General features: G+C 40.2%; 1 protein-coding gene across 22 annotated transcripts in view; it reads right to left on the bottom strand.

Annotated features, from left to right (window-relative positions):
* Positions 1-3,227: 3,227 nt before the first annotated feature.
* Positions 3,228-16,996, bottom strand: part of tcf7l2 (transcription factor 7 like 2) — an 88,676-nt gene continuing 74,907 nt past the window's right edge. For 2 of the 22 annotated variants that reach the window (XM_039788146.1, XM_039788153.1), the window contains 8 exons: positions 16,547-16,633; positions 12,222-12,344; positions 11,952-12,114; positions 11,476-11,583; positions 10,735-10,783; positions 9,951-10,001; positions 8,693-8,765; positions 3,228-5,483 (listed from right to left, as the gene is read on the bottom strand). In XM_039788146.1, the coding sequence (XP_039644080.1) occupies positions 5,027-5,483; positions 8,693-8,765; positions 9,951-10,001; positions 10,735-10,783; positions 11,476-11,583; positions 11,952-12,114; positions 12,222-12,344; positions 16,547-16,633 (1,111 nt within the window). In that variant the 3' untranslated portion in view covers positions 3,228-5,026. Of the gene's footprint in view, positions 5,484-7,458; positions 7,521-8,050; positions 8,124-8,692; positions 8,766-9,950; positions 10,002-10,734; positions 10,799-11,475; positions 11,584-11,951; positions 12,115-12,221; positions 12,360-16,546; positions 16,634-16,996 lie in introns of those variants that run through there. The other 20 variants (XM_039788142.1, XM_039788149.1, XM_039788143.1 and 17 more) reach the window with 18 other exon arrangements.

Raw genomic sequence — 16,996 nt, 5'->3', positions numbered from 1 at the left:
TAATTCTCAATTCTAATCACAGCTTCCAGGGTTTGATTCCAGTGCTGGATGCACAGCTAAATGTATTCATGTTACTGTCAAATTAAAAAATGTCATAGCGTGGCCAGGATAGCTCAGTTGGTAGAGCGGGCAGAAGGTCAAGTCTGACCTGGGACGATTTCCTGCATGTCTTCCCCCTCTCTCTCCCCCTTTCATTGCTTTCCTATCATTAAAGGCGGAAATGCCTGAAAATGCCTTTAAACAAATAATCTTTAAAAAAAAAAAAAGTCATAGTATAGTATGTCAAAAAAAATCATAGTATAGTATGTCGAAAAAAGTCATATTATAGTATGTTGAAAAAAGTCATATTATAGTATGTTGAAAAAAGTCATAGTATAGTATGTCGAAAAAAGTCATAGTATAGTATGTCGGAAAAAAGTCAAAAAAGTAATTGTATAGTATGTCGAAAAAACTCATAGTATAGTATGTCAGAAAAAGTCATATTATAGTATGTTGAAAAAAGTCATATTATAGTATGTTGAAAAAATCATAGTATAGTATGTCGAAAAAAGTCATAGTATAGTATGTTGAAAAAAGTCATATTATAGTATGTCGAAAAAAGTCATAGTATAGTATGTTGAAAAAAGTCATAGTATAGTATGTTGAAAAAAAGTCATAGTATAGTATGTCGAAAAAAGTCATAGTATAGTATGTTGAAAAAAGTCATATTATAGTATGTTGAAAAAATCATAGTATAGTATGTTGAAAAAAGTCAAAAAAGTAATTGTATAGTATGTCGAAAAAAGTCATAGTATAGTATGTCAGAAAAAGTCATATTATAGTATGTTGAAAAAAGTCATATTATAGTATGTTGAAAAAATCATAGTATAGTATGGGGAAAAAAAAAACCCTTAGTACAGTATGTTGAAAAAAGGCATACTTTAGCATAAGGTGTTTACTGTTAATTCTCAATTCTAATCACAGCTTCCAGGGTTTGATTCCAGTGCTGGATGCACAGCTAAATGTAGTCATGTTACTGTCAAATTAAAAAATGTCATAGCGTGGCCAGGATAGCTCAGTTGGTAGAGCGGGCAGAAGGTCAAGTCTGACCTGGGACGATTTCCTGCATGTCTTCCCCCTCTCTCTCCCCCTTTCATTGCTTTCCTATCATTAAATGCGGAAATGCCTGAAAATGCCTTTAAACAAATAATCTTTAAAAAAAAAAAAATCATAGTATAGTATGTCAAAAAAAATCATAGTGTAGTATGTCGAAAAAAGTCATATTATAGTATGTTGAAAAAAGTCATATTATAGTATGTTGAAAAAAGTCATAGTATAGTATGTCGAAAAAAGTCATAGTATAGTATGTCGGAAAAAAGTCAAAAAAGTAATTGTATAGTATGTCGAAAAAACTCATAGTATAGTATGTCAGAAAAAGTCATATTATAGTATGTTGAAAAAAGTCATATTATAGTATGTTGAAAAAATCATAGTATAGTATGTCGAAAAAAGTCATAGTATAGTATGTTGAAAAAAGTCATATTATAGTATGTTGAAAAAAGTCATAGTATAGTATGTCGAAAAAAGTCATAGTATAGTATGTCGGAAAAAAGTCAAAAAAGTAATTGTATAGTATGTCGAAAAAACTCATAGTATAGTATGTCAGAAAAAGTCATATTATAGTATGTTGAAAAAAGTCATAGTATAGTATGTCGAAAAAAGTCATAGTATAGTATGTCGGAAAAAAGTCAAAAAGTCATAGTATAGTATGTCGAAAAAAATCATAGTATAGTACGTCATAAAAAGTTATAAAAAAGTCATAGTATATTATGTCGAGAAAAGTCAGTATATAGTGTGTCGAAAAAAGTCATAATATGTCAGGAAAAAAACCCTTAGTACAGTATGTTGAAAAAAGGCATACTTTAGCATGTTGAAAAAAAGTCATACTATAGTATGTAAAAAAAAAAAGTCATAGTATAGTACTTCATAAAAAGTTATAAAAAAGTCATGGTATAGTATTTTGAAGAAAGTAATTATATAGTATGTCGAAAAAAGTCAAAGTATATGGTAGTATATTGAAAAAAATCATAAAATAGTCATAGTATAGTATGACGAAAAAAAGTCATAAAAATGTGACAGTATGTCGAAAAAAGTCATAGTATAAGCATATCATAAAAAGTTATAAAAAAGTCATAGTATAGTACGGGGAAAGAAATTATAAAAAATCATAATACAGTGTCGAAAAAAATCAGAAAAAGTCATAGTATAATATGTCGAAAAAGTCATAATATTGTATGTCGAAAAAAGTCTTGAATAAGTCATAGTATAGTGTGTCGAAAAAAGTCATAGAGTATAGTATGTTGAAAAAAGTCATAGTATAGTATGTCATAAAAATGACATAAGAAGTCATACTATAGTATTTCATAAAAAGTCATAGCATAGTATGTTGAGAAAGTCATAAAAAAGTCATAGTATAGTATGTCAAAGAATGACATAAAGTCATAGCCATATAAATATAAAGAAAATAAATCATACTTTAGCATGTTGAAAAAAAGTCATAATAATAAATAATTTAAATAGCTCACGTTACTTCATTTACTACTGTATGTAGCGTTTTCTTTTGCAGGGTGCAAAGTTCCTTCCAGGGACTATTTTGCACAGCCACCGTCGCTGCGTCCGGAGTTTTTTCTACTATCCCAGAATGTATCTGTGGTGTAGCCAGACCTTACTCCACAGAGCTGTGGAGATCTGGCAATGCGAGACCACTAACAGTGGAATTTGTAGAAACTGTTTCTTGAGCTGAACTGTATTAAAACTTCCTCTTCCTCTCTGTCTTCATTTTTCTTTTGCATTACATTTTTGACAATTAGACTTGGGACAACAGTGACTTCTCATTGATCATTCCTTAGCTTCCTGTTGGAGCTTAACTGCTTACACAAGTACCACTGCGTGCACTCTGCTTACAAGGTTGCTGGGTTTGAATATAATTATTACTAATTTGGCCAATGCCTTTTTATGAAACCCGATACAGTATTTCCAGTTTTATTTACAATGTCATTGTTTTGTATTAGACTATTACTTAAGTCATTTTATTTCAACAAGGTATTGAAATTACTGTCATATGCTTTGGTGACGCTTTATGAACTGTAGAGAACTGTAGCTGAATATGAGCTGCTTGCCGAGAGGCTGTTTAAACACTTTCTTAGGTCGCTGCACCTGAATTTCTGAATAAAAGGAAGACACAGATGTGCACATACTAAGTTGCTTTTATTAATACAGAACTGCATGCTACAGAGACTGTACAGCATAAACATTTATTCATTACAAAAAAACATGGTTTTTGAACCATTTAAAATAACAGGAAAAACAAACAAACAAAAAGATAAGAGCATAAAATAGAACAGGAACATCACAGCCGTTAAGGAAACATTCAAACTATTTATCATTAGCATCTTAATAAACCAGAGAAGAAATCGACAGATTACAGTCGCGTCATGTCAACTACAATGGCACCGAGTGGATGATTCTCTTGTAGCTTTTTTTACAGCCTCTTGCAACATCAACATGCCTATTTTTTCTATCTACCTATATGTAGTAGTGTACTTAAAAGTGGCAGTTTGTGTATTTTTTTGTATTTAATAGTTTTTTTATGAACCTCCTAATATACATAATTTGGCCCTTGTGGGTTTATACAGTATGATGTCCGCCTTTTTATTAAGTTTAAATTTTAATATTTGACAATTTGCTACCAAACACATTTGTTATAGCAACATTTATACTACATACATAGCAATCTATGTAACGTCACAGCAAAGAATGGTATCGAAAATAAAATAAAAACGACAAAAACAAACAAAAAAAGGATCCCTACAGCATGGTTGGTTAGAGGGGCAGAGAAAATTATCACAAAATTTGGCACGGAAAATCTGTACACAAATCTACAGTCTGAGAGATGTGACTGTGCAATAAAAAAGAAGGGCTTTAGACACTTTTCCAACTACTGAAGACACGGCACCCACTGTCTCGTTTCAAGTTTTCTTTTCTTCTTTTTGTAAAATGGCTTATAGACACATTTCTTGAAATGAAGTTGTGCATACTTCTGTTCATGAGATCTACACAGTACACTGAGTGGAATCCAGGTTTTCAGCAAGGAAAGAAATCAATAACAAAAGATTTGCCTTTTAAAACCTCCTTGTAAAAATGGATCATTCATATATAAGTCGCTTACCTTAAGAAAAAAAATTGTACAATGTATTAAGAAAAAAAACTCAAAAAGAGACACGTACAAGATACAACAAGCAATCTCTAAAGCAATAAATACTACTGGTCCTAGCGTTGTGACATTTTTAATAACCCTCAACCCTCCCACCCCGACCTCCCCTCAAGCCCACCCAATTTGCCTGACTCCACCCCAAAGGTAAACAACAAAGAAAAAAGACAACGCAGTGGAAGAATGCATATTTAACACAGTAATCCCCCCTCCCCATTATTCTGTACATTTAAACAAGAACAAGTAACATCACAATTAAAGTTGTTCCTCAGAGAGGTGTCACCACCAGCCTCATGCCCTCCTAGAGTTTGAACAGATGTCAAATGATTGGTTCGCAAGCTCGTATTTAATACAAATAAAGAAGGAGAACCAACTCTTTCAAGAAAAGGGCTCACTGAATAATCTAGCCTACCTTTTTATATCCGTCTTTTAAACATTTTGAAGTTGAACTAGATAATTTTTCTGTTTGCACTGTTAAACACTACAAAAAAGACAAAACAAAATTCATAAAAATTTTGGCAGATTCACAAAGCTATACTACAGCTCATTGTATCATTTCTTTATAATAATTAGATTTTTTTTGATAATGATGGGTCAAATATTGACCAATGAACTTTAATAAAACAAAAACTAAAATTTCAAAGCCTTATGGCACAGAAACATAAAGAGAAATGAACTGACAGCAAGTGAAATATAGCAGAGAGAGGGCCTAGAAAGGTGTGTGTGTGTGTGTATGTGTATGTGCAGAGCTAGAAAAGAGGAGAAGAATAAGGTAGACTATTCTATAGACTTGGTCACTAGCGACAGAGGCTGGGGGGCCGTGGAGGAGAGGAGCGAGTGGGAATGACACAGCGATGCCGAGGGCCGGACCATTGAGGATGCCACAGAGGAGCCCGGCTGCCGCGAGGACGAGACGTCACCGCGCTCCAGAGCTCCGTTGTGGGAGGAGGCGCCGGGCGTTTTCCTAGCTGCAGCAGAGTTTTCCAGCTGAACCAAAGATGGTGGTGGAGGCCCAACCAGGAGGTGCGGGTGGTGGAGTGGCTGGTGGGCCGGTTTCATAGTCAGTGAGAGAGGTTGCATTTGTTCAGTCTGAGGTTTGGACTCTTTTGAGGAGGGGGAGGGAACCACTGAGGAGGGGGAGGATGGGGGGGAGTCTAGTAAGCTTCCGTCCGTAGAGGGAGGACTGGCACAGCTGCCTTCACCTTGGATGTAGCGAATGCACTTTTTTTTTCTCCTGAGGGACAAGATGAGAGAAAGAGAGCGTCTTTTAGCACCACATCTTCAAACTGCATCACCTCTTAGCACCTGTTGCCGACCTAAATGCACCTTTGCCTTTTTAAATTTAGGAAAACCACTACTTGTAAACTGGTTTTACATAACATAACATTTTGCAGGTGCATTTAAGTAGCTCGTGCTAAGACGAAAGGTAGAAATGACCATCAATTTCCAAATACTAAACCATCAGACAGGACAGGCACGAAGGAAAGATCACAGGTGAAGCAGCAGGACAGGAAGCAGCAGGGAAATGAAAAGCACACACAGAGATGATGATGATAATGATGAAAAAAGATTAGATGTAGTAATGGTTGCTCTCTGGATGTAAACTCTGCCTTTCTTACAGGCAGAGCTACAGCTGGAGATCAGCCTGTTCTCTCCAGCAACACGAGGTTACTGGACCCGTCTCACTCGCCTAACTCGATCTGGCCCTGCTCTCTCTTCTCCTGAGGGGACAGAGTTTGGATACGAGGCGAAAAAGTCAACAAGATCCACACTACTCCGCATCTGCCCCAGAGACACAAGTGTGTGTGCGTGAGGGGTCAAGGCATCATGTTTGCATTCCTGCCTGGGGTCGGGACCCTCCCCCTGTCTGCTGATTCCTGAGGCCAGGCCCGTTGCGCTTAGTGGAACCCGATGAACGAGAAGGGGGGGCGTAGGAGATTGTTGCATTTGTCTGCGGTGACTCTGCTGCGAAGGCTGTGTGCAGATTTGGTTAAGGGGGAATCTCTGCCCACCTCATCTTTACCCTGACCCTGGCAGTGACCCCTCTCTCAGCTCTCCATTCTATCACAAGGATGCCTGAAGGCCATGGAGTATTAGTAGTTAAGACTCACAGGGACAGGGAGTAGGTTTAAAAAATAAAATAAAAAAAAATAAGACTTATAAAAAAGAAAGATTGAGGATTTTGGAACATATTAGGCTCATCTACTGTTTAATTAAGGTTGTCAAATCAAACCTTTTTTTGTAATTCTGAAGGAGTAAAATGTCTACATAAACAAACAAAGAGCAGATTAATGAGAATGAAAAGAAAGAGGGACATCAACAAATCACATGAAAAGGGCTCACGAAACCTTGATCACATGCTAGGGTGAAAGACAAGCATGCATTTTAAAAACGCTCGACAGTATAGGGACACAACAGTATAAAAAGTCTAGGTCTAAGAGTGGGATTAAGGCTTTTAGAGCATTCTACACTGATACTGTAGCGCTGGGTGTTGCGGAGTATCGACCGGATGTAAAAAGGTATCATTTGCCACTACATAGACATCTTGCTCTCGATAACTGTCTGTCAAACTGCAACAAATGAGCTAATATCCATTTTTTAACAGACATATCGATTCATAGTATGTGCCTGTGTATGTTATTGATTTTTCCGTCTCGGGGGAAATTACACCAGATGCATCTTTTAGGAAATGGAGCCCAGAGAGAACTTTTAACCTCTTGACTCCTAAAACAAAGATTGAATTATCATGCTTTCCAGTCTCCTGATCTGCTGATCTGATATTATTGTTTAAGGAATAATGCAGTATTTTTAATAATGTGAGTTTCAGCTGGAAGGGAAATAATAGAGCCAAGTGGAAACACCAACAATGGCGGACTGTGTGGAGGTGGGGTGAGTGTGACGTCCTACTTATTTTCAATGACTAAAAGTATAGGTGATAAATGTTGCTGAAATAGGTTTACAAACAGCTCAGAATGGCCTCTTAATGCTGCAGTAAAGTGCAGCAATATACAAAAATCTGACTAAATGCTTGATTTTTGAGCCGACCCATTTAAAAGATTAAAACAATACAAATGAAATGTGTAGCAGCAAAAACAGACGATGTGTTGCAATGGTTGGTGTTGAAGAGTTGTCACAAGAAAGTGGTGGGGCAAGGGTGTGGTGCAAGCCAGACAAAGAGAAGGGTATTACTTAGCAGAAACAAATACCTACCATGAAAATATTCCCAATTCAAAGACTGCTTGTGTCAGAACAGAAAGACAACAGGTAGGGACTAAGTAAGGGTTATTGAAGAGGAGTTTGGAGGAAGAAGAGGTGGAGAGGGAGGAGGAGGAAGAGGGCACAGAAAAGAGTGTCACTGAGCAGGCCCTCAGAGAAAGCAGGGCTAAATTTGTAAGCATAACATTGTTATTCAAAGGACGCCAATTAGGAACATACATGGACAATGCATGGAGAGAAAATGGATTTCAACCATAACAAGTCAGATTGTAAGGAATGTTATTCCAAATGACATTAGGAAACTATGATCTTGCAGCAAGATATTTTGTTGAGATGAAATATTGAGTAATCTTATTTAGAAATCCATTTTCTGCCACTGGGCTTGAACCGAGTTCAATGAGGAAAAATTGCTGTGAGGGAATTTATAGCAGGAAGCTCCTCAGTAAGGAAAAGGAGCAGAGGAGTTTGCCATCTGTTACCACGCTGATGGAAACATGTTTGAGAGGACTATCTGAGTAAATAATCAAGGAGAAGAAGCTGCTCATTGTGGATGTCTTCCTCCCATTGGTACTACAGCAGTTATACCTGCATGGTTTGCACCATAAACTCAGCTGGTCAAGCCCGAACAAGGCACGACACTTCTTTGGGGTATTTGCATCTGTTAGCCAAAGAGGTAGACACAGACATACACACAGAGACAAAAAAACAAAAGAAAAAGAAAGAAAAAACAAAATGGACACGTCATTGCACAGACAAAAACATGTAGCCAGGGCTTAGGTTTAGGCTGGCAACACTGGGATGTCCTCCATATTGAACAAGCCATCAGGCTCCAGATCCTCCAAGCCCCGACCTGCCAGTTTAGGATTTCTGACCAATCTCAGTGAGGCTTATTGTACTGTACATCCTGCAATGAAACCCCCTGTAACCCTGTAAAATGTTTCTTCATCGATACATACGCACAGACACCATTCACACAAACACTCTGGCATATGCTGGCATACCCTTCTTCCCAAACAGGAGGTAAAAAAAATCAAATAGTGGGAACCTAGAGATAGACCGGCAGGGCGTGGCTGGAGGAAGCTGAGAGGTCACGATAGCCTGGCAGGACAGACAGTGGGAAGAAAAGAGGAAGAAGAGGCAGCAGCAGAGAGCGAAGGAGGAAGTCCCAGTGTACAGTTACCCAGCCTTCACCTGGCCCTGGCCGGTGCAAGCACACACCATACACACCTGCACGGGCCACACCAGTTATTCTGTTGATCAAGCCCAAAGCGCGCTCGACACTTCTTAGGAGCGCTCAGGTCTGATGCCACAACAGGAAGGGGAAGCCAGCAGAGAGGAGGAAAAGAATCAAAACCAAAAACAATAAGGAACAGAAATCAAAAGGAAGAGAGAAATAAGGAGAAAAAACAGGTAACAGTGAATCTATGAAGCTTAGCAGTGGCTCATTGTGCAAGAAATCCCCTGCCGCCCCCCCCCCCCCCCCCAAAAAAAAACACACACCCGTAAAGCCATTCTCAAGTGTGCCTTTAAAGACAGGACTGAACACAATTAGTGTGTTTTAGACATTAGTTAAATCAAAATGCATGTAAATTATCAAATTATGACACAATATGGAAACAATCATTTTTAGTAATCTAAATTCTGACTGAAGTTAAAGCTGAATATAACATGCTTATTTGGTGAAGAGGGTATAAATGGTGAAAATGCAAGTTGGATTAATTAACTGCTAGATGTTATCAGTGCACTATGGTTTCAAAAAGAAGAACTAGGCAGCAGTAGCAGAGTGCTGAATTAGCCCTAGCCAGGGGAAAGATTGAAAAGGCTGGAACCTGAGGAGGGAATCTACTCCTTAGACCTGGCATCAAACAGATGACTGTTTTCCATCAACATTGGCTGTCTGTTGCAAAAAAGCTGCCAGTCACATGTTAGCTCTACCCAGTAACCGTGTGATTATCAGAAGTAGAGCAGAGTGACAGAAGAATATTGTGGTGGAGTGTTTAAGACCAGGTCTTGGCTGAGTAGAGACAGATTTAAAGGGGGAGTAAGCCAAACTCATGCTGGCCTTTAAGAAAGTGCAGCTACTTAAGCATATAGATTAAGGAGGTTTACCCTGACATCACATCCTTCAGGTCATACTCCACAATGATAGCCTAACTTTATATATATAGTATATATACAGTATAGTTTCTCCAGCATACTGCATAGTGATTATGCCAAAATACGGAAAATGCTTAAGACTAAATAGCAACATGTGTAAACTGAGGTAAACTAAATGAAATATAATCTAGCTTGAAGTCAAATAAAGAGTAACAACATTTTAAGAAAAGAAAGCAGCAAACAAAGCAAAAAAGAGCATATTTAGATAGAATTTTATCTTAAACCTGTCTAATATTGCACATTATATACATTATACATTAATTAAAAAAAAGAAGAATAAAAAAAAAAAAACAAGTTAGTAATTTAATACTCAAAATGACATTAGCACCTGTAATCGGAGGGAGTGAAAGGCAAGGGTTTGGAAAATATTCTCTGTGTTCTGAAAAAAAAGAACAGATAGAGAGGCCTTCAAGAAGAAATCCGTCACCAAACGAGCGCAAAGTACATAATAACAAGTCGCCAAAGCTCCTCACAAAACGATCAGAAGAATATGAATCATTAGAATAAAAATGGATGAATCATAGAATTATCAAACCTCCTTAATTTTAGGATGTAAGTGATTTTTCTTATGTTGATATAAAAGCATGCATGAAAGCAAGCAAGGGGCAGCCCAAAAAGCGCGCACACACACACACACACACACACACACACACACACACACACAGTACTGTAGTGCGGTCTATCTGCAGGGCACAGGCATTATAAAAAGGGGCCACGCACACAACACTAGCAAAGTTAATGGCTCTCACAATCCTTCAACGTCACATTCTCAAAACATACATATAGCAATACCAGAACGCTAAAGAGGGCAGAAGGGGAAAGTGTCAAGAGGGGAGGTGAGAAGGACTGTGGGGGTGTCATGCATATTCAATTGTTATTAGCTGGGGAAGGCTAGGGGAAAATGGGAAAAGGGGGGTATTACAAGCAACTCTACAATTTAAATATTGCATTGGGTATGATACAAAAAAGAAAGAAAAAAGCCAGGCACAATAACAAAAAAAAAAAAACATAACAAAAAAAAAACTAGCTTGACTTTTATCTTGCAAGATGTCACATCTGCCTGACACATGATGGGGCTCTTCTAATATGGGAGATAATTGCAGCTCACTTACCATTGCTCTCTGCTTGCTGCTTTTCCCTTTTTCTCTTCTTCCTTTTCCCCTGTTGGTTAGCCGCCAAAAAAATAGAAAGAAAAAAATAGACACAGACAGGAACCTTAGTTATTATATTGCAGAATGCCCAAAACATGAAACAGAGAATAGGATTTTTCTTTGTGTTTACTTATTTATTTATTCATTCATTCTTTCTCTGCCTTTTTTTTTCCTGTCTCTGCCCTCCGGTTTGTAACAGCCACTGCAGGCCAGACAAGAATTATCCCTCCTCTCTCTGGTTTTCTGCTCTTTTCTTCTTTTTCTGTTATCTTTTGTCTTATTTTCCTCTGCTCTGTGAAAATCTAGACATCTTGACGAGCTTCTGTTATGGAGCTTCTGATTTCTCAAAGGCCGCTAGTGGAAGACTCTGGTCAGCTTGATTCCAAAACTGGACAAAACTGATGAGAATCTGCACACTTATGTGTCAGGACAAAGTGTCTGGGGCACAAAACATTCCGCCGAGGATTCATATAAGCAACATCATGATCAGACGTTGTTACAAATATTCCTTCATGTCATAACAAAGTGGGCTTAGGTCAAGCCAATGTGTCCAGACTTAGATATACATATCAAAAGAAAATTGCAAGGAGAAAGTGATCCCTCAGGCTAGAAAAGAGCAAAAGAAAGAACTCTTCCTGGTCATGTCACCTAGTGAAAGGGGAAAAGAACAGCCTGTTACGACTTGTAAACTTAAAAACTTACATAGTTGTCTCGTGCTGACCAGCCTGGGTACAGCTGCATGTGGAGCTGTCGCTCTTTCCTGGCCAGCTCGTAGTACTTGGCCTGCTCCTCCCGCGATAGGGCGTGCCACTGTGAAATGAGAAACAAGACACGAAAAGAAGACACAGAATTTTTTTTTTTACCATGAACAGGAAATATAAAAGGTATGCAGGTGAAGAGCTGGACATACATCTACAGTACTGGGCCATCAGGTCACCACAAAAACCTTTTAATCTTCTAAGAGGCCTGTGAATCCCAATCGTGGTCCTCGATTACCAAAACTCTGCTTGTCTTCTATCCCACCAGGCTGCATTCAGCTTGAATCCCAGGCATAAATCAGCCCATGTTAACAATCACATTAGCAGGGCAGAGGGTCCGGGGGACCAAGATTGGGAACCACTTTGATAAGCCCTTGAGTTTGACCATTGAAGTGTTGGTGCGGATCTGTCAGGACTTACCCTCCGCCCCAGGATCTGGTTAATGGCAGCACTTTCCTTCAGTGTGCACTCAGCCACCACCTTGGCCCGCATCTCCTTCATGTAGAGCATGAAGGCATTCAGAGGCTTCTTTATGTGGACCTGCTTCTTTTTCTCCTCTTCCTTTTTAGCGTCTGACTGTTTTCTGTGGAGGACCAGAAGGCAGAAAGGTGAGCAGAGTCAACCTACGACTGGTTCATCACGTTCATGTAAGACCGAAATGTGTGTTAAGGGCAGTGAAAGTTTACTCACGAGCTGTTGAGAGAGATGTCACTGTGGGAGGATTCCTGCTTGACGTTGGGTGTGACGATGGCTGGGTGTGGGATGCCCGTGGTGTGCAAACTGTGGTGAGGGGGCACCATGTGTGGGGGGAACCTAGAGGACAGAAGACTGTGTAAATCGTCAGAATGGACACGGGTGAAATGAGAAGATGGAGCACATGTATACACAAGACTAAAAAGGCTAAATTCCATTTCCATCTTTCAATGACATGTCAAAGTAGAAAGTGCTTTTTCAAGTTCCTTCATGGAAATGGAATTGGCCTTTAGCCACAAGAAAAGACATAAATGCACATACAAACATCCACATGAAAATGTCCGAGGCTGATTCCTGTGTTATTATTCACAACTAGTTAGGACAGATTTTACTCCTCAAAATGAGTGTTAGATCAAAGGTCACACAATATATTTTGAGGACAGAATTCAGCCTGGACAGCTATACACTTCACACAAAAGGTATAATAGCAAGTTACGACAAACCATCATCAACCCATCAGTAAAATATGATTCGAAAGCATGAACGCTATATTGTGTGGGAATAACAAAGTGCAAATTGAAGACCCAAAAAAACCTATACACTGAACACTTGGGCCAAGTGCATTTATTCACCTTCATTTAATCACAATCTCATTGAGATTCATAATTTATATCAAGAGTGTCCTAACCAATACTGGCAACAGTTCATGTAAGAGATTAAATGGAACACTTTAACTTGATGGTTCTATGTACCTTAAACTTTTCTATTCATAGTTACAGAGAGACAGTGCACACTGATATATCAGTGCCATCCATAGCTTTTATCTGTGCTGAGACTGATCATGCACTTCTTAGGTGTGGAGGAACCCCGCTCACATTAGCTCCACACTTGCCTTAACAATTGTCACCTATGTTGGCAGAGGAAAAGGTTTCCAAATAAGATTTCAATTTCATCAGTAGATGGAAAAAATGCCAATTGCATAAATGCATTCATTGTTATATTTGAGGAAACTGCATTTTTAGCAATTGCACTGATATGAACATGCCAGGTTTTGGAGGGGTTTGTGTTTGGAACTTGAACCATTATGTCTTATCAAGGAATATTGCAAACTAGATTAAAATGTTCTATCAAAGTCTAGTATCACTTCAGGTATTGGCTCTCTATTTGCTTCCTCCCATTCTTTTCTGTCAGTTCAGCACTGTCAGCAGCACTGACATTTTTTATCTTCATCCCTCTACACTCCTATCATCATTTCATCGTCTCTAACCGCTCAGCATATCGAGGCCAGAAACCCTTATTTATGAAAATGTTTCACTGGCCGGGACAGCCATAAGACACTGCTGTTCTGTATGTGCCAGTGTATGTATGACACAAATTATTTGTGTTAGATGATTTGAACATGTACACGTCTTGTATGCATGTGTATGTTTACAGCGCTGCACCTCGGCTCCATGTGACCACACACAAATTTAAAAGAAGAGAGGAGGATGAAGGAGAAGAAAAAAAAAGGAGAAATAATTCTTTCTTTTTTTTAAAGCAGCTCATTATCCGGCTGTGTCTGGCTGCATGGCTCGGAGCCAGAATATAATGATGAGGATAAACTCGCCAGGAACAACTACTTTCTGTTGGAGGCCATCTCAGGGGAGTGCCAGTGCTCTCCCCCTCAAACTCTTTTCCTCTTTTTCTCCTTTCCCCTCTTCTCCCTTCATCACTGACACAGTGGTGTTTGTGCCATGTCATCCGTTGATGGGGAGCTCGGCAGCAGTGGCTGCATATCACCCATCATTAGGGCTGCTGCATTTTCCTCACTCACTCTGTTTCCTCCCTCCCTCCTTCTCTCTCTGTGCACTTGTTAAAATTTCCTGTGTTCCAAGATCTATTTTTTTTCCTCCTTCTTCTTCTTCTTCTTCTTCTTCTTCTTCTTCTCTACTCCTCCCTGTCCCCTCACCACCTCCACGATTCCTATCTTCCTTCCTCCCCTCCTCCTGCTGCCACTGCATGGCCCAGGTTATGGTTTAAACATGACGGCCATCCCTTTGAAGCATGGGGGCATCATCATCATCATCATCCGGGCTCATCAGCAGCAAGCAGCGCCTTGGACCAATTTAACCAACACAGAGAGGGAGACGCAGCAGAGACCCCCACCCATCCACCCACCCCAACCCTGGGGCTCCTACGTCTCAATCTAAAAGGTAAGAATGGCTGGCGGTGTTGGGGGGGTCATTGGCGCAGCAAGCCCAGTGTCAGCCAGTGCCATTTAATTGCCAATGCGAAGCAGTAGCCCCCGTGCCTGTTTAATGTATAATGATCCGGCCGGTGAGCTTCTCCCGTTCCCAAGGAAAAGAGAGGGAGCAGGTTGATGGGGGAACATATCAAAGGGCAGGCTTAAGCATGAGGGGCAAAGGGGCCTTCACATCCTCCTACCTGTCACACATACATTCACACGCACACACACAATACCAGGGCCCTGCACTGGCTCCAGCCCTATTATCAAAATAATGTCTTTCATTTGCTCCACTGACTGTCTCTACTCTCCTTGGCTCTTTTTCCTCCCGTCCTAAAAGAATGCATTTTTTAACAGGACCTAGGTGTAAGGTGCTCATCGCAGGACTACAAGGTACCAAATTCCTTCCCTGCATCCTAATTCAGTTTGGGCTATGGCACAGGGGACTGATACTGAAGCAGCGCGCTCCTGCAAAGAACTGGCCCCCGACAAGAGTACAAGGCCAGGATGTCTTTTCTCTCACATTTCTTCCAGTCAGCCTGCTCCCTACAAATCGTTTAAACTAACATAGCGATCTGGTCCATTCTTTGAAGAAAACCAACTGTCTGAAGGCTATGTATGAAAGACGTTTTGCCATTTTTCTGACACAATTAGACAGATTTAGTCAACAAATAGATTTTCTTTCTCTTCCCTGTCAAAGCCAGAATTTAGATTTTTTTTTTTTTTTGGAGATGTGTTAAACCCTGCCATTCTCCAGAGAACTCCCAGAACCCTCCATCTATTCAGTTATACTAATTCAATTAGGGGCCTCATCATAGAGCATTAGCTCTTCCCCATGGCCAGTCCCCCCACACCCCAGCCAGTATATTCAATTAGCTGCACTGGAAATAAGATGATCACAATGTAGAGGCTGTCATTAAGGGACCAAATTAGGAGTCACTTAAAGCCCAGGTTGGCTGGGTACTGCTGCCAGATGCCGATGTCTGGACAAACCCAGCGTCTGACCCTTTGCACCTGAGACTTGCTCGGGAAGGGCTGGGAGGGGCAAATCTGTCTCTAATCCAGACACCTTTCTCCTGAATGAGTTTAAATGTAACATTTGATGCAGTAAGGTATGAATATTTGAATCACTTAAAGGACAGTTTAACAGCAAAAAAAAAAAAAAAGCTGTGAGAGCTTACAAACTCAGCTTTCCCTTATTTTCAGGAATATGCTTTAAAACAAATGTCATTCCCCCTAGTGACCCCTCCCTCCCTGCATCTACACGATCCATCAGTGTAACAGGGCGCGAGGTCTAAACACACCGCCCTCAGGAACTGCTTTTCCAATCAGGCTGTAATTAAAGTGAAGCTTGGCCTCATCCCTAGACTCTAAACCAGCCCCGTCCATAGTCCCCTGCTGCAAGGGTGTGTAGAGAGGAGGAGGAGGAGGTGGGGGGAGGCGGAGTTGGAGTAGCAGGCTGTTTTTTTGTGTTGTTGCCTTTTTGGGCATTTAGTCATTTAAAATTGTCGCTTTCCACACAATATAGAGGACATGCGTCCCTCAAGGGAACAGTAAGTAGTTTAACACCAACTGACAAACACACCCGCACATGTATACAAGATGGCAACAAATACACAAACCCCCCATGGGTGCACTAATGTCCACAGCAGCACTTGAGCTGGACCCTAATGGGCTGGACCAAAGCACTAGCCAAGTGTCAGGCCCCAGCTTATACCATCTAGTCCCCTTCAAAGTGTTGCTGTGTTTGTTTATCGGTCTGACTGTTCATTTCTCACAGCATGGACATGCCCCAGCTCGTTTCAGATCTGCCTGACATGCAGTGGGGGTAAATGTTCTTCAGGGGCCTCATTAGAAAATGATAAATATAATTAATATTTGAGCATGCTAGCTGGACTCACACACTAGAGAATTTGTCCTTTTGAAAACAGAGATGGGGAGTGTGAGCTCTCCTTAAGGGAGAAGTTGCTGCTCACCATCTCTGCATGCGAGTGTGCGTTTGTGTTGCTTGTGCATTGCCCTCACAGCCAACACAGACACACAACTGAATGTATGAGTAAGTGAGAAGTGTGTGTTTCGCTCCTAGGTCTTAACTCACCTTGACATGGATGCGTTGACAGTGAGCGCAGTTGGGTAGGGGTGTCTAAAACCCCCTGTTGTGATTGGATAAACAGGTTGACCTTGCCTGGGAAGGGGGAAGAAAAGAAGAAAGGCGAAAAGGTAAAGGAACAGTGTTGATGGAAGAGGAGAAGTTAAAGCCCTCTGTCTCTCTCCTCTCCCCACCGTGGGCCTCTTTATTCTCATTTGATCAGGACAAAAATCTAGGGGATTGCAGAGTGCAGATCAAAGGGAGGAAAACTCTGAACAATTTGAATGCCACAAATCTTGATAGCAATGGCTAATTAAATTTCATAACCCTTCGCTCGGTGTCGACAGAGTGGGACCCTGTTCCTCCCCAAGCTGGAACTAGGTGTTTTGTTGTGATAATTAAAGACGAAGCGCGGGTCTCTTTAATGGAGCCATCACACTAATTGAGGTCTACACATCC

Source organism: Perca fluviatilis, chromosome 21 (assembly GCF_010015445.1).
Source record: "Perca fluviatilis chromosome 21, GENO_Pfluv_1.0, whole genome shotgun sequence".
Classification (NCBI taxonomy): Eukaryota; Metazoa; Chordata; class Actinopteri; order Perciformes; family Percidae; genus Perca; species Perca fluviatilis.
This window is presented reverse-complemented; position numbering and strand designations above follow the sequence as displayed.